Source organism: Lytechinus variegatus, chromosome 14 (assembly GCF_018143015.1).
Source record: "Lytechinus variegatus isolate NC3 chromosome 14, Lvar_3.0, whole genome shotgun sequence".
Taxonomy (NCBI): domain Eukaryota; kingdom Metazoa; phylum Echinodermata; class Echinoidea; order Temnopleuroida; family Toxopneustidae; genus Lytechinus; species Lytechinus variegatus.
The window spans coordinates 33,214,896-33,233,973 of record NC_054753.1 but is presented as its reverse complement, the minus strand read 5'-3'; the positions used below and the strand labels follow the sequence as shown (position 1 = coordinate 33,233,973).

At 33.3% G+C, this 19,078-nt stretch overlaps 1 protein-coding gene across 1 annotated transcript; it reads right to left on the bottom strand.

The window, feature by feature from the left end:
• Window positions 1-13,167: 13,167 nt before the first annotated feature.
• Window positions 13,168-17,339, bottom strand: LOC121427165 (E3 ubiquitin-protein ligase TRIM71-like). Its single transcript, XM_041623428.1, has 2 exons — window positions 16,704-17,339; window positions 13,168-14,436 (listed from the first exon to the last, which is right to left on the bottom strand). Exons 1-2 carry the CDS (start codon window positions 17,337-17,339, stop codon window positions 13,168-13,170), a joined length of 1,905 nt encoding a protein of 634 aa, XP_041479362.1.
• Window positions 17,340-19,078: the final 1,739 nt, after the last annotated feature.

Below are 19,078 nucleotides of genomic sequence, written 5' to 3'. Positions count from 1 at the left end.
GGGTTGTCAGACCAAAATAAATTTTAATTCCTTATTGTTATACTGCAGAAAAGAGCCATAAAAATTTGCACAGGTTCTCCATGTTCTCCTTGCTTAGCCAATACTGATCCAATTATCAAAAAACTGAACATAAAATATCTGATATCATTATCTTACAAAGTGCAAATTTTATGTTCAATACTAATCACTTGGTTCCACGCAGTATTAATTCAATATTTATACACAATACCCAGGTTCATGCAAACAATACCAGTGGTTCCAGGAATTTTCATATTAGTAATCCCAAAACAATCCTTGCTTATAAATCCATTATACATAAACATGATAAAGGACCCAATGTTTAGCACTCATTGCCTCATGAAATAAAAAAATGTTCTTCGATCTATTCTTTTAAACGTAATGACACATAGATGATCTTATAGTATATTTAGATCATTTATATAGGTATATTGTTACACGGGTTTCCAGTTCCCGATGGGGTAGGAGGTTTAGAACATCCTTCCTTTTTTCCTCATGTCATCATTTTAAACCTATGTCAATGTATGTATACTGCCATGATGGCACTCGGGGTCTGCCTCGTCAAGACCATTCAGCAGTTCAGTCTTTTGCAGTCTCCCAAATTTCATTAAGTAATTGCCTTATTTCCTATAATGTATTTCTCTGATATTGCATCTTGTGTTTTTATTGAATGGAATTTTAATAAATTAAATAGAATTGATATGTGCTTTTCACAAATATGAGTGCATTGAATACTCCTGCCAAATTATTTTGCTCAAAACCATTCCATAAAAAACTATGGTACTTAAAAGTGGAGAACTTACTTTTGGTTGTGTTTATATATGTGTGTATGTTTCTAAAAAAAAGTTTGAAATGGTCAATAATTCCTCCTATCACTCAGCATTAACCAATACATGCTTAAACATAGAATACGTCATGCTTTCTGATCTGCACATACATTTATATCATAGTTGTATTGATCAGAAAACAAGACGTATTCTCTATTTTAATCTTATTCAGAGTTTATATGACTATGCCAACCCTGCTTGGTTTAGTGGCATAAGCCAATCCGATCAAAAGAAGTTGAAAATTATACAGAATAAAATGGTTAAATTCGTTTACTGTTCTGTTCCAAGAACCCACGTTGTGCATTGAACTATCTGGAGCAGGTTTTCTTAAAGACAACAAACGATCAAAACAGCTTATTTTGCACCACATGCATACAATTTATCACAATAATTCGTAACATTGTATTGAATCAAACTTTAATCTAGTTACCGAATTACACAACTATCATACAAGAAATAGCCATTTCAATTTCTGCCTTCCAGAAAATGTACACAGTATTGGATACTTTACAATGCGATGAAACATTGGAATTCTCTTCTTAAGCAAATCATACATTATATTGTCTCTCCATTGTGTCATATTTTTAATCTGTCGATCAGCACCGGTAAATGTCCAGATTCCCTAAAAATTGCAAAGGTAAATCCTGTTTTAAAAAAAAGACAATCCACACGGAATAACAAATTATAGGCCTATTTCTATTCTCCCCAGCATATCCAAAATATTTGAGAAGATTATTTACAAAAGACTTTATAAGTTCCTAGATACTTTTCAGTTTCTAAATTCAAACCAATATGGATTCAGGAAAGGGCATTCAACTGATCAGGCTTTAATACAAATATACGATAAAATTACAAATGCAATGAAAAATAAAGAACACATGATAGGAGTATTCATGGACCTAAGCAAAGCATTCGACACTCTTGACCACCAGATTTTACTTAAAAAACTTGAAAATTATGGAATTCGGGGAATCGCACTATCATGGTTTGAGAGTTATTTGTCTGATAGAAAACAATATGTCACTCACAACAATATTTCTTCTAACTTTCAGTCAATAAAATGCGGAGTTCCACAAGGATCGATCCTTGGCCCCTTACTTTTCCTTATATATATTAATGATTTGACTACTGTAACGCCTTTATTATCATTTGTATTATTTGCCGATGACACAAACATTTTTTGTTCAAACACTAGCTTAGAAACTTTAGTAGATACATTTAATCGTGAATTACCTAAACTATCTTTATGGTTTAAATGTAATAGGCTCTCACTTAATACAGACAAAACAAACTTTATGTATTTTACGCATACAAGTTCACATATTACTGAGTTTCCATACGACATAAGCATAGATAATATTCCACTCAAAAGGAAAAAAGAAACAAAGTTTTTAGGTGTCACAATAGATGAACATTTAAATTGGAATGAACATATACGTTCTATAACTACTAACATCTCCGGAAACGTAGGTGTACTTTACAAAATGAAAAACATAATTCCTCATACTACACTCGTTCTACTATACAATTCATTAATATTGCCGTATATATCGTACTGCAATATAGTTTGGGCAACGTGTGCAAAAACTAAAATTAATACAATATACTTATTACAGAAAAAAGCAATTCGAATTTGTACTAATTCGCAATATTTATCACACACAAATCCATTATTCCATAAACTAAAGACTCTAACTATTTTTGACATAAATTCATTTCAAAGCTTACTGCTTATGTTCAAATATGTAAATAACATGCTCCCACCTTCATTTCACAATTTTTATACTATGAACACATCTATCCATTCATACCCTACGCGGAACTCTTCTAATTTCCATTTAATCAACCCCAAATTGCTTATTGCGCAGAGATCCATAAGACACCATGGTCCTGATTTGTGGAACTCTCTATCAGAATCTATAAAAAGATCCACGTCTCTTTACTCATTTAAGGCAAACGTTAAATCTATGTTGATATCAGAATATTTGAAGTAAAATTTCTGTGTCGATGTGTCATCATTAAAGCATCATCACCATCATCCTCTCCATCGCCTTCATCTTCACCATTTCACCATCATCTTCATCCTTATCATCTCCATCTTCATTGCTCAAATTACATTACTGCTGTTTTTCATGAAATGTACTGTATATCGATTCTGCTGTATTAATGTATTATATTAATCAATGAGTTCTAACCTGGGGTTGTCATTTTTTCAAGCAATCTGCTTATGATGACAATCCTCCTGCAAATTGTAAATGTTAACTAATTTGGTATGAGATCAGTTTTGTTTGTAATGATAATTTTAGTACATTTAGTTATGATTCATGCCAAAAAAGTTCTCAATATACTATGTTTGTTATGTTATGGAAAATGTATTATATACGAATGATGTAATTGCAGAAGTAAACAATAAAATCAAATCAAAAAATCAAAATCAATTACTAAAATGGAATAGGAATCTTTGAGAAAACATCTTTCACTCGAGAGTAAAACAGAAGATGCTAATTGTATGTTATACGGTTGATTTAGCAACCCATGTTCTTTCCCTGCCAGGTAATATTGATTATTTTACATATTTTATGATTGGATTTTTTAATTGATATGTCTTTCTCATTTTCCTTCTTTTTTCTCTTCGTTCCATTCTCTTCTTGTTGTTGTTATTGCTGTTGTTGTTGTCGTTGTTGTTTATCTCCTTGTTATTTTTCTTTCTACCCTCCTTCTTCTTCCGAAGTGCTACTCCATCTTCTTCTCCTCTTTCTTCTTCCTCTTCTCTTCCTCCATCATCTTCTTCTCCTTTTTCTTCGTCTAAGGCTCCCATGAAAGTCCGCGGTTCGATTCCCGGCCCCGCCCTTTTATCTACATTGCTCTTTTTATCAAATTGCTTCAAATGAACGAAAACTGCTCCTGGTTGTTTGTACAGTAGGGGAGCAGTGAGGTACAGATCACTAGTGTCGATCCGTGACGTCATACTATTCAAGTATGGGGGATGAAACAATAGATCACCCCCCCCCCCTTGTACAATAGATTCATCGCTTGGATTGACACCAGTGGCTTTGCTGGCTAGTATTTTTTTACCGTTACGCCATATTCGGCCCCCTCTAAATTTGTGGCTCATTTAACTCCACTAATCTCCTCAAGACCAAAATCTCGAGATATACAGTAAAATCTGCTTTTGGAAATCCAGGAATCAATTTTCTACATATCTAAAACGATCGGTGCCCCATGCCCTGCCTCGCACTCTTTAAAAAAAACTATCGGTATCCCATGCCCCGCCTCGCCCACTTCTTTCAAAAACTATCGGTGAATGCCCTTTACGCTCGGCGTTCCATACGCTCCATAAAAGGTGCCCTCCCCTGGATCCCCGGCTATGTCACCACTTTATCAGCGCAATTCAAATATATAAATTTCCATAATAGGGAGCTTTTAGCACGTCGACGCAGAAAGCTTTCAAGGAAATAGAAAATTTATTGTCAAATGCATTTCATGACAAAGATCAACTAAGAAGTCTTTGTCGAAAATAGGTGAATCAAAACAGTAGTTTCGTCTTGGACAAACGACATGTCGTTGTTTATATGTCAGCTCAGCCGAAACTTAGGCAGTTAGGACGAACTGTTGTTCCGGTTCACTAATTTTCGACAAAGACATCCCAGCTGTTAATTGTCATTTGAAAGATATTATCAATACATTTATTATGTTCTTGAATTTGTTCTGTGTCTTGGTACTAAAACTGCCTATTGACATGATTGAGGTGAATTTAACGCACTCTACACGCAGTAGTTCTCAGTAATACCAATCTAACCAAGGCGATTAGTAGCATTTAAAACGTTACATTCGCTTATAGTTGCTGTATGATTTTTATCAGTTTTTATGTTTGAACCATCAATCATTATACTTCAAACAGGGGATATCACTATTTTCTATTGATTTAAATACTTAGCGCACCCCACAGAGACCATCTGATTTTGAGTGTTTTTTATGTAAATCAAATTACAGTTTCAGTATCACTATACACAAGATGGCGCTAGACACCTAACCTCAAGCCAAACATTAAGCTTTCGGAGCTATCGAAGCTTTCGATTAATACTCAATGCACTGCAGAAACTCTGTTGTTGATTTAACACCAGCCCGGAATCTATATATGTCCACACCATAAAAGTGTTAAACAACACCAGTTTCGGTTTGGTCAAACACCAGATATGTGTTTATACAACAGCAATTAGTAACAAAACAGCATCGTTTTGATTCCAAACTGGTGATGTTTCAACGTCAATATACAAATCTACTTCAATTTAATACCCTCATCTTATTCTTCTGTCTTTGTCTTTTATTTTCATCTCTATCCTCTTCCTTTCTTTCTACCTTCTGCCCTTCTTTCCTTTTATCTTTCTTTCCAGCTCTCTTCATTATTTATCTTTTGTCTTCTTCCTCTTCTTTATGTTTTTCTGCTCTTTCCCATTTTCTTCATCTTATTCTATCCTTTTCATTCCTTCTCCTTTCCATTCATGAGATTTCTACCTCTCTATCTCTCTCTCTTTCCCTCTCTGATTGCCTACCTGACTCCCTCTCTCTTTATTTCGTAAACTTACGAGTTCCATATTTAAAGATGGAACAAACTCAATTCAATTTGATTACATTCAGAATTTAATGAAATCTTGATATCAAACTTGACAGAACTGATGAAAATTTTGGAAAATTTCTTCCCACACCCATTAACTCTTCTTTACTCTTTAACCCAACAAATGTTCAGGAATTAATTGAAATAACAAAAAATCTAAAATCAAGCAAATCACAGGGAATTGATAGAATTAGTACTTCCCTTCTTAAGCAGATCATACACTATATTGCCTCTCCTTTGTGTCATATTTTCAATCTCTCAATTAGCACTGGAATATGTCCTGATTCTCTAAAAATTGCAAAGGTAAATCCTGTTTTTAAAAAAGACAATCCGCATGAAATAACAAATTACAGGCCTATTTCTATTCTTCCCAGCATTTCCAAAATATTAGAGAAGATTATTTACAATAGACTTTATAAGTTTCTAGATACTTTTCATTTTCTAAATTCTAACCAATATGGATTCAGGAAAGGACATTCGACTGATCAGGCGTTAATACAAATATATGATAAAATTACAAATGCAATGGCAAATAAAGAACATATAATAGGCGTATTCATGGACTTAAGCAAAGCCTTTGACACTCTTGACCACCAGATATTACTTAAAAAACTTGAAAATTATGGAATTCGCGAAATTACACTATCTTGGTTTAAGAGTTATTTGTCCAATAGAAAACAATATGTAATTCACAATAATATTCCTTCTGATTTTCAGTTAATACAATGCGGAGTTCCACAAGGATCAATCCTAGGCCCCTTGCTCTTTTTAATATATATTAATGATTTGACTTCTGTAACACCTTTATTATCATATGTATTATTTGCAGATGACACCAACATTTTTTGTTCACATAATAGCTTAGAAACTTTAGTAGATATAATTAACCGTGAGTTACCAAAACTATCTTTGTGGTTTAAGTGTAATAAGCTTTCACTCATATAGACAAAACAAACTTTATATATTTCAAGCATACAATGCACTTACATGGTAACGAATTTCCTTATAATATAAACATAGACAATATTCCTCTCAAAAGGAAAAGAGAAACAAAGTTTTTAGGTGTCACAATAGATGAAAATTTAAATTGGAATGAACATGTACGTTGTATAACTACTAGTATTTCTAGAAACGTTGGTATACTTTACAAAATGAAGAACATAATTCCACATACAACTCTTGTCATACTATACAATTCATTAATATTGCCTTATATATCGTATTGCAACATAGTTTGGGCAACATGTGCAAAAACTAAAATTAATACAATATACTTATTACAGAAAAAAGCAATTCGAATCTGTACTGATTCCCAATATTTATCACACACAAATCCATTATTCCATAAACTAAAGACTCTAACAGTATTTGACATAAATACTCTTCAAAGCTTACTTCTTATGTTTAAGTACGTAAATAACATGCTCCCACCTTCATTCCACAATTTTTATACTCTGAATACATCTATTCATTCATACCCTACCCGTAACTCTTCAAATTTCCATTTAATTAACCCCAAATTGCTTATTGCGCAGAGATCCATAAGACACCATGGTCCAGATTTGTGGAACTCTCTACCAGAGCCTGTTAAACAATGTTCGTCTCTTCACTCATTTAAGGCAAACGTTAAATCTATGTTATTATCAGAATACTTGAAGTAAAATTTCTGTGTCGTATCCTTTTTATCGTGAATTTATTCCTCCTTCGTTTTAGTCATTACCAATATCTTCATCATGACCATCATCATCTCCATGGCCTTCATCATCATCATCAACATCATCATCATATCACCATCGCCCTCAGCTATTTGAAAGAATATGCCCATTCTGCTTTATCAATGTTATAAATGTATTAATTCAATTAGTATAAGTTTGGGATTGTCATTTTTTTCAAGCAATCTGCTTATGATGACAATCCTTCTCCTGCAAATTGTGAACATCATATAGTTAATCATTTTTGTCTGGAATTATCTTTTTAGTAATCTTTATTTACAATTTATGCCAAAAATGCTAACATATTATGTTTATTATGTTATGAAAAATGTATTATACAAATGTTATGGATGCAGAAGAAAACAATAAATCAAATCAAATCAAATAGAATCAATGCAAAATGATAAATTGAAACCTCGTAAGTATGTGATTTACATGAATATTAATCAATCATTTTGTTAGCAAGCTGTCTCACCGTCTCTCCTCTCCTAAATTAATCATGAAATTACTTGTCTTTATGATATCAATCATGCAGATGTAGCTATTGTAGTGGTAATATCGGATTGATTATTATTTCTTCATTATTGTTTGGTTTGGTTTGTTTTGGGCTTATTATCAGAATAACACCAAGATAATATAGAGTGCACATGAAGAATTACAAATGTGAATGTTAACATACATGTAAAAGATATAGATGGATCACTCTATTCAGAGTCATTCATTAGAGGTCTAATTACAGTAATGAGAGAAATAAAATGACAAGAATAAATGAATAAAAACGTATTTTGTTATACAACTTAAAACAAAATACTAGTAAAGCATAACCCATAAACAAAACATTGATAAGTACATGTATAAGAAGTGTTTCTTCGTATGTTTTGATTTAAGATGAATGGTAATATGGTGCCTATAGCTTTCTTATTCCTTCTTAAATCTGTCAATATCAGATTTCATGATATGAACACCATTTTCTTTAGTTTTGTCTAACTATCCAAGTTTACTGGTAGGCAAAATTTACTCATGGTCAAAAGCTGTTTAATGACGTTGGATTTCAACCGGACCTTTTTTATTTATGATATAACTTGACACAAAATCCTGTACATAATCCTACTATTTGCTTTTAAAAAAGAAACACAAATGTATCCGTTATACTGCGTTAGACCGTTTCCTAGTTCATATCGTTTGTAACATGCATCATCATAACGATTCATGATATCGGGTAAATATATCTACAAATATAACAAAAATATAAATATTTCTGATTAATTAACTTTAGCCCCTCTTTACCCATTAATATACAAAATCATTCTAAAAATGAACAAAATGTGGAAAAAACCTTCGATTTCAATTAAAGTGAGTAATACAGCGTGACTGATATTTTGATATCACTATGATCATATCGAGAAACATAAAATGTGACATAGTATGAACATGATAATGAAAATGTTCAAATTTTCTGTTAAGCAAAGTGATTTTATATTGTGATCTTCCTCGTAGGAGACAACAGAATATGCTCTATACATAGATATACAGCTTACCATACTCATACAGGCTTATGATCAAATTATGATTATGGAGGCGCGATAGCTCAGTCGGTAGAGCGGGGATTCGTTTTCCGGTGACCCGGGTTCGATTCTCACTTGGTGCGTTAGTGCCCTTTGGTTAGGCATTAATCCTCATTACCAGGTCTCTCGGAGAGGACCCTCAGCCGTCGGTCCTCTGGTTGCTTGCTTACAAGCATTCTTGCTTTCCTAGCAATCAAGTATAAAAATCGGCACCACCACCATCTCATTCGAAAGTACATGACACCTACTTATATACATGATGACATTTAAATGACTAAATTGCCAATGCAAAGAAGAACTCAAATACATTATATTTCCCCTCCAAAAATGTTTACACGCAAGAAAATATCATTAATTAGGTCAGATACGAACAAGCATGATCCTTTGATCCTTTAATTTCATGCAGGATATACAGTATGGAATCAAAATTAAAGTTCTATTAAAATGCCACCTACTTTGCAAAGTTTCAATCATACTCTAAAATCTATATTTTCTGCAGATGAGGTGTAAATAAATTTTTAAGAAATATATGTATATTTAACTTTTAATGGTGCATGCGACCATGCATGATTGTTTTGAATTTCGCTTAAAAGGTATCTTTTTATCGAAGCATGTTTTTTGATAATTTCCTCTTGCAAAATGAATATAAAATAATATAGGATATTTATATTACGCACATTTCCACCTTGTTAGGTGCTCAAGGCGCTCCTATATTACCCGGCTAAGCTAGGCGTTCATAGCGCACACAGCTTCTTAAGGAATTACTTCCTACCGGTACCCATTTACCAATTATGTTCATTTTTCTCTATCCGTTTTCAGATTGATACTCGAATCGCTTCCCAAAGCAATACAAATTAATGTTATTCAGCTAAACAAAAACATACAAGTTTCTTACAATCATAATAATAAATGGAAAAATAATTTAAAACAATTGTTTGTAAGAAATGCGATGAGCATATCATTTCATTTGGGGGTACTCAATTTAGACTGCTGCCCTCTTTGTGCCTAATTCCTTCATTTTAGCACAAACCATTTCCTTTACACCATGAATAAACAAAAATTAGTGTTTGCTCAGGCATGGGAAATATGCATGTTTTTGGTGTCACCTGATAGAGAGGGCTTTCGAGCATCAACCATGATTGAAACAAGGAAAATCTTCATACTTAAATAAATCTTCGACATCCCGGGAGAGGAGGGCATCATATAATTGAGCATGTATTTAGTTTTAAATCATTTATCTCGAGATTGAACATTCTTTCAATTTTCTCACTCCATAATGTTCAATCATCTGTTTTCATGCATTTCTATTATAACAACCTTTTGCCTAATAATTTTGACAATATTTCCAAACCAATAGAGATATACATATATATAATACGAGAAATTTAGCCAATACGCTCGCAATATGTGGTCATTATTCTTTCTCAAACAATATATTTTCATTTAGGGGCCCTATTATTTTGAATAAGCTCCCTCAAAATATCAAACAGTGCAAAACTTTACAAAGCCTCAAAAGACATTTGAAAATCCACTTTATGCAGAAAGTATAATACTTATTGTATACTGATATAGATTCAATTTCTTTCATGTGATGTTTGTTTGTTCTGTTTTCCAGACTGCATTTGTTTTTATTATGTTGTTTTGTGTTAATTTCAGGATCATTCATTTACATGTATTTGTTCTTTGTCAATTTTTTGTGATCCTGCCACTATTTTTAAATGTTCTTACTTGTGTTATTATGTATGTTTATATATATATATATATATATATATATATATATATATATATATATATATATATATATATATAATTGTGATGAGCAAGGACCTAAACATTGCGTGGGTGCTTTAGTGAGTAATATATTGGTGAAGAAGCTCAAAAAGCATTGAAGCTAGAGACGTAGCCTGGATTTCTTCAACTTTTATTAGTACAAGCTTTCGGCCATTTAGTTCGGCCTTCTTCAGGTATCTGAAGATGTAAAAGACATAATGGCTTTACATGTAACATGCATATGTTTGGATTAATTTACTAAATATAGGTATATCTTAGAAGAAGATGTTTTACATCGGTAATGTTTAATTAGGATTATGCAATAGCTATTGAAATCAATTAAGTTTACGCATATTTTTATTACAAACATTTTTTGAAAGTATATTGGGTTATGTGTGCTGTATAATACATATATCTCAAAATGTATATAATAAATATATCTCAAAGTAATACATATATCTCAAAAGAAATTGTATTGAATTGGTTATGCTTAATTAAGATTATCCAAAAGCTAATAAAATAGATTAAGTCTGCACAGATTTTTATTACAAATATTTTAGGAAAGTATTTAGACATATTGTAGTGTGTGTACTACTACTAAAAATAAAAATATAGGGTATTTATATTGCGCACAACTAATTCGTTCAAGTTTGTACAAATTGTATTTTCATCATTATATGAGAATACCAGCCGATGTGACACAGTGTGAAAATCATAAAAAAAAGTAAAAAAAATTGTGATAACATGTTCACATTGTGTTATTTTATGTAAAAGAGGGAGTGAACTGTGTGTCGTCTCTCATTGACTGTGTGTTATAAATGCATAGTTTTTAAAATATACGTGATCAAATATTTACTAATACTACAGAGAATGAATTGTATTTGTAAAGAGAAAATGAATGTTTTGAGAGGAAAAGTAATTGGTTTGCTACTTGGTAAACATAATCATTGCAGTATAAATGTATTGAATAGTTAATTAGCATGTTATCATTCAAGTGGGTCTATATTATTAGACTACACTAGCATTATTGGTCAGGAAACTGGCGTGTGTACGTGTGTGTGTATTTAAGTTTTTGTCAGACGTTTATCATTCAGATATGATTATTTACGTCTGGGACCGAACTTTAACGTCACCATCCGAAAGACGTGACCAGGGCTCGAACCTCGAACCTCTGCATCAATTTGTAACTTCCCCACAGCTTGGATTACAGGCGCACGCCACAACGCCAAGTATGAGTAGTTGAGGACTCGAGATGGCGCTATTGGTTTGTATCTGCTTTAATATGAGATAACTACAGGTTTCACAGGCCTAATTCATTCCCCATAGACTCATGTGTTAAATTGGCACTTTAAAAAAATCATAAAAAATAAGGATGAAATTCAGGGGTCGAATGTTTACTACCAGTGGATAGGATATATATCTGGCAATCCATATCTGACCAGAAAAGTGTCCCTCGACCGGCTCATTTTAAAAATAAATTGGCGTGTTTGAAGACACCTTCGGGGGGAGCAGATTCATCACCTCAAATAGCAAAATAGCCCTAATCCTTCCGCCAGTCAAAATATAGTCCAAAATTGGTGATATTTCTTCCCAATTTGGGAAAAGGAAGTTCAGTAATTACCAAAAATAGAATCAGTGTTAGATGGACAATCATATGCATACACTTTGTCAATCAGCCATATCAAAATAAAAAAAATAGCAATGGGTTGGCTCGAATGAATATCTATGGCCTGCCACTAGTGATTAGGCCCGTGTAACCAAAAGAAATACATGGTATCCTCATGTTATGCATATTGTCAAACTCAATAGATACTTTCGTTGTGCCTATTGAACAACCTGGTATTGGACAAGAACTGATTATCCAGATTATGACTCATCTCCTGATTAAATGAAGTTATTACATGATAAAATAAACAACAATGGCACATGGGAACAAAAATGTATCCACACTTTAAGAAAATATGTTAATGGATATGTACATTACACGATAAAAAACGCATGTTCATTATACTGTAAACAGATACGGCTATAACTCGTGGATAAAAAATACATGAAAATAATACAGGCCAAGAGCACTATAGCCCTCTGGTGCGATATTATCATCAGGAAAATGTGATGTAAATGCACAGTTAAAAAATATAAACAACGCTGTTTACTATTTGAATTGAACAGTAGTTGTTTAAACCTTTTAAACAAGTGCTTCAAATCTTAAACAGCAAAGTTTAAATTCAAATATTTAATGATCAATAATTCTTCAATAATATTTAATCATAGTTGTTGTATTTTGAATGTTTGTTATAAATGTATGATAGTTACCTGTATTATCTTTTGTTTAGTTGGAAAGAAAACTGAATTTGAATTCGAAAAAAATATGCTACATCACTGTTAAAAATAATATAAACAGCGCTGTTTACTATGTGAATCGCACAGTAGTTTTTTTTAACATTTTAAACAAGTGTTCAAAATCTTAAACAACACTGAATATTAAATTCAAATATTCAATTATCAATAATTTAAGCATAGTTGGTTAGGATTTAGAATCCGTTTAAAGTGTTTAAACAACTACTGTGCGATTGACATAGTAAATTAACAGCGTTGTGTAAATTATTTTAACAATGTGTTGAGACATTGTAGTAGGTGCATGGTTGAGATAATCTGGATTACAGTGATACCTTGATGAAATATAAGTTATGAGCACAAGCAAAGGCGAGCATGTCTGGGGAGAGGGAGACCAAGTAACACCGACCCAAACCCAATGCGATATCAATATTGAAAGCATTGAATTCAACTCTTTCCTTCAGGTTCAGACCATCAAGATCATAGAGTCTGATTACGACCTTCCAATTCTCACAATCAACACTCGCTACGTACACCCTGTCCTGCTCATCCACGGCAGCATACAGGTAGACATCCATTGGAGCTTGTAGAAACTCACCAGCATTCCCATCCCTGTCATAGACCGTCACCACCCTTGGATCGGCAGAACAGGAACTCGTGACGATCAAACCCGTCCTGGTGGTTGATGCCTGCCAAGTCTTGAGCTTTGTTTGAACAGTGTGTTTAAGAGTGGATCCTGTCGGGTCATAGATATAGACTTGGTTTTGATTGTCAGTAATGATGATTTCATCTGATGGACTTATGTTAACATTGAGATCATTAGTATTGTCTCTCACGTGGATTGTTGCCTTCCTGGAGCCAAGGGGAGAGTATATGTAGGCTTCTTCAGTACCGGATAGCGATACGCATAAAGATCCGTCTTGTTGATAGACAAGATCATAATATTTCCTGTCATTGGGTATGTTACTGTACTGCTGCTTATCACCATTTGAATCAATGATATCAATACCTTGTGCACACAACCCATATACGATACCCACACTGTCGTGTGAGTATCGTGTCATTCCGTACATATATGACCGTAGCTCAACAGACTGAATGACTTCTACCTTGGGATGTGATCCTGCGATGCTCCCGAGGTCAAGACGAGTATCATCTGCTGGCTTGAATCTCTTCCCCTTTGCTTTCTTCGTAATTACTGACGCAGAAGTGTGATCGGTAGCCTCCTTCAGCATGGAATCTAGTTCCTCACAGAGCAAGATATGAGCAGATAGAGTGTCTGTCTCAAGATGACCCAGTCTGTCATTATCTACCAAAGTAATTGAACTACAAATACTCTTGATCCTCTGACGATCTTTTGACTTCAAGACGTTGAGGTCGTCATCAAAACTATGCTTTAAGGCATTTATTTGGTCGGTGAGATTTCGAAGATTTTCTTCAAGCTCCTTGGCCTTGATGGTGTAGGCTTGCTTGACATCATCTAGTAGTGTCTGTACTGCAGTGTGTACCTCGTGACGCTGTATTTCTATGTTTTGAATGTTCTTTTCCAGCTCTGTTTTCTTGTCAGCACAGCGTTGGGCAAGGTCTATCACCTAAGGAATGAATGTTTGAAAAGTAAAAACGACGATTTAGATGTGCAAATATTCCTTAAATTGAAAATAACAAATTATTTTTAAAAAAAGGTAACTACTGCAGAATAACATGCGATAATCAGTAAAAGAAACCCTAACCCCATATTTACATAATGTCATGTCATTGTTACATTAACGATAAAGAAAATCGTTAATGACATTTAAAAAATATTAGGAAGAAATTATTTACAACAATATTAACAATATTGATGATGATACGTTAAATAAGCTAATTATCATATTCAATATGTTTTTGATTGATTGATTGATTGATTGATTGATTACGAATTTATTTCATTTCAAAACTTCATCAAAATTTTAAAGTAAAGGTTTCCTTCAATAAATAAGACATATTGATGCAAGATTTAAAAAATCTAAATAGCTATATTAAACAAGTCATCTTATCTTTCTTGTATAAATTAGATATAAATCCTAAATTATTAGTTTTTTATCGTATTCTCCCAAGTAAAATATAAACAAGGCTGAATGATATTACAAGATATGATATAAAATTGAGAGGGCACACGAAATAAAACATAATAAAACAAGCCTGAAACAAAAGACTAAAAACGAGTGAAGGAAAACAAAATACAAAACTGCACAGGTAGATATAATGAAAATAGACAAGGGAGTGAGAAGGGAGAGAGTGGGGAAGAATAAGAAAGAATAGAAAATCCTGAATAATCATAATAGGGGTGTTAATGAAACTAATTTAATGCTATATGAAATGTAGGCCCTTTTTCGTATAGCTTGTGAAAGTGAGTTCCAAGGTTTCATGGCAGAAGATATAACAAGTTTCATCGCAAATAAGTTTGTTTCTAAATAATGTCCTTGTTCAAGGTAAATGGAAAAGTCCAGCAGATCTAGTAGGGTACTGATGAATATTGACATCACTTGTTAACATAGAGTAAAAATTTTAATATTATAGTAACATTATAGTATCCAAATTTTACGACTTGATTTTATATCTTTTATCATCACTTATTGTTTTTATTACCCTTACATTTGAAATTAACATTTCTATCTTTAATACCATTAGATATATTAAAGATCAAGTCCACCCCAGAAAAATATTGATTTGAATAAATAGAAAAAAAAATCAAACTAGCATCACGCTGAAAATTTCATCAAAATCGGTTGTAAAATGATAAAAGTAATGACAGTTTCGCTTATTTTTCACAAAACATTGATATGCCCAACTCAGTGACATGCAAATGAGACAGTTGACGATGTCCATCCCTCACTATTTCTTTTGTTTTTTATTGTTTGAATTATACAACATTTCATTTTTTACAGATATAACCACAGTGACCGATTTGACTAAACCATATACATGCATAGGCGGCGGAAGCGGGGGGACGTGTCCCCCCCCCTAAATTTAAGGAGGAGGGGACGGTCCCCCCCCTAAATTTGTTGTTGATGACCTTTTTTTTTTTTTTTTTTTTTTGCTTGTCAATTTATTTTCGTACGTCCCCCCTAAAATTTTTGGTAACACTTTTTTTTTTTTTTGCTTGTCAAAAAATTTTTGGTTGTCCCCTCCAAAAATTTTTGGCTTCCGCCGCCAATGTATACATGTAGTATTAAACAATGCTAATTCCACATGTTCAGGGACGAATTAATCTTTGTTTCACTTCACAATGAGGATAAAATTTGAATATTTTATATAAAATACAAAAATAAGAAGTGAATGGATGACGTCATCAGTCTCATAATTTGCATACCGACCAGGATGTGCATAATAACTGTTTTGTGAAATTAACCGAAACTTTAAAATGTCATAACTTTCCTATTTTACAGCTGATTTTGATGAAATTTTCAGTGTTATGCTGGTTGGATTTTTCTCTTTTTATTCAAATCAACTTTATGTTGGGGTGAATTTGTCTTTAATTACTGTTAATGTTATTTACATGCATGATCATTCCTTTTCTTCTAAAAGCCATATTCAGCCCTTTTCGTCATCATCATCATCATCATCAATATTCAATTTCAATGTTCTTCTATAGGAGAGGAACCTTTAGGAGCCAAACTTCAGATGCCGCCTTGTCCCCCCCCCCCATCTTTCCCCCCCCCCCCTCCTCCTCCTCCTCCCCTCCCCCTACCCCTCACTGATCGAAGTGTTTATTCTCATTATATTTTTTTGTCATCATAGACATTAATATTATTATCAGTGTCAATATTCAATTCAGTGTTCTTTTCCACACTATGATCTGTTCAATAAATAAAATTACCTTCCGTCGCAACTCTTGTTCAAAGTCAACCTGGTTCTTGATTTCATGAGCTTTATGACCAACAAGTACGCACTTGTGACAGACGTGGACCTTACAATCCTCACAAAACATATCCGTGTTCTCTTGTTTGTGGATGGAACACTTCTCGAATAAATGACCAATGCTGACCTTCCCTTCGATGACATCATCCATGGAGACGATCTTATGATCTCCAAAGAACAGTGTAAGATGTTGATGACAGTCTAAGCACTTATCACACATGTAACAACTACATGTTCTACAGAATGACACAGCATCTTTCTGAGACTTGCAAGTCGTGCATTTCTGGCGCATATCAAGGACAGCGTTCATCCCACCACACTTGGCGTTGTAATCGTCTACGTATCCGTTGATGGAGACATTGAGGCGGAGATCATCGACACGGTTGGCAGACAACTTGGTGATCTCACTGCAGAGAGGACAGACCATGTGATCAAGGTCCTGATGGGTTAGATCGTATTTCTTGAGGCATCGCCTACAAAATGTGTGGCCACATGAAGTCAGGATTGTCGCCTCGACAAATATATCAAGACATAATGGACATATTAGGTTCGGTGAAGAGCTTGAAGCTTTCTCTGATTCATGCTTCTCAGCCATCGCTAAATCAATTTACAAACACGAGATCTAAATTATAATAAATGTAAAACATATATGTTTATCCGTATTGATGCATTGAAACGTCAAGTTTGGGTTAGAACGCAGTGATATAGCTGGCTTCAAGCTATTGCTGCTGTGTACTTCAATACAAATTCAACTACAATTGTAAAATTTGAACCTCCTATTAATAGTACCGGGTATTCCCAGTTACCTTTGAACTTGAGTACGTTATGTATTTATTCATTGATATGTGTCTTTCACGCAAATGAGTGCATTGAATACTGCAAAATTACTTTGCTCAAAACCATTCCATGAACAAGTTCAAGCACTTAAAAATGGGGAACTTTTTTTGGCTGTTTTTATAATTATATGTGTGTATGTTTAATGATTTAAAAGTTTCAAAAGTTTGAAATGGTTAATAATTCCTCCAATCACTCAGCATTAACCAATACATGCTTAAACAGAGAATACGTCATTCTTTCTAATCTGCACATGTATCTTATTTGTGCATGTATGGATCAGAAAGTTCAAGTTTATTTTCCATTTCTATTAACAGCATTATAAGCAGATACAAATCAAACATACATAAATATAGACAAAAAGCAAGATGTATTCTCTGATTTGCTCTTATATAATTTAGAGCATATTAGACTATGCTAACCCTGCTTGGTTTAGTATCATAAGCAAATCTGATCAAAAGAAGTTGAAAATTATACAGAATAAAATGATTAGATTCATTAATTGTTGTGGACTCAGAACCCACGTTGTCTACACCAAATTCTCTGGAGCAGGTTTTCTTGAAGTCAATATAAGATCAAAACAGCTTATTTTGCACCACGTGCATAAGATTTATCACAATATAGATCGTAACATTATATCGGATCAAACTTTAATCTAGTTACCGACTTGCATAACTATCATACAAAAATATCCATTTCAGCTTCTGCCTACCATAAAATGTACATAGCACTGGATATTCCTTTTATTACAATGCTATAAAACATTGGAATTCTCTTCTCAACGACTAAACAAGAAATAGGAATCTTGTCTTAAAGAATATTTTTCACTCGAGAGTCAAACAGAAGATGCAAATTATATGTTATACGGATGATTTAGCAGACCATGTTCTTTCCCTGTCAGGTAATATTATCTATTTTACATATTTTATGATTGGAATTTCTGATCGATATGTCTTTCTTCTTTTTCTTCTCTTTTCCCTTCTTTCCATTCTTCTCTTCTTTTGTTATTGCTGCTGTTGTTGTTGATCTCATTGTTCTTTTTCTTCCTATCCTCCTTCTTCATCCATAATTCTTCTCCATCTTCTCCTCTTTCTTCTCTGTCTCATCCTCCTCCTTCTGCGTCTTCTTCTTTCTTCTTCTTCTTTCGTCTTCTTCTTTTTCTTCTTCTTCTTTTCTTCTTTTTTTTTCTTCTTTATACTCTTCATGTATCATGTAATGCTAATAGTAAATTCTGATATTTTGTTTTCATTGCGTAAGTAGTATGTTTTTACCTTTTATTATCGTAATTTATATAAAAATCCTGTCGAGGACCCCAATGGAAATAAGTTTTCGAGTTTTCGTGGGTCATCCTGTGCAAGCCTGTTGTATCAATTCCTACTGTATGCATGTTGTGGTGGCTTGCTTAATAAAATCAACCAATCTTTAAAAAAAATATTTGATACGTTTTAATCAACTCATCATGAAATTCCCAATGCGCGAGTACCTTTCATGTAGTTCTTT

What these genes read in the sequence shown, in the direction of transcription:
- LOC121427165 (XM_041623428.1), bottom strand. Translation starts at nt 17,339, where the DNA reads ATGGCTGAGAAGCATGAATCAGAGAAAGCTTCAAGCTCTTCACCGAAC. An exon ending in AACAAGAGTTGCGACGGAAG is followed by an intron (nt 14,437 to 16,703) that starts GTAATTTTATTT and finishes TTCATTCCTTAG; the next exon opens with GTGATAGACCTTGCCCAACG.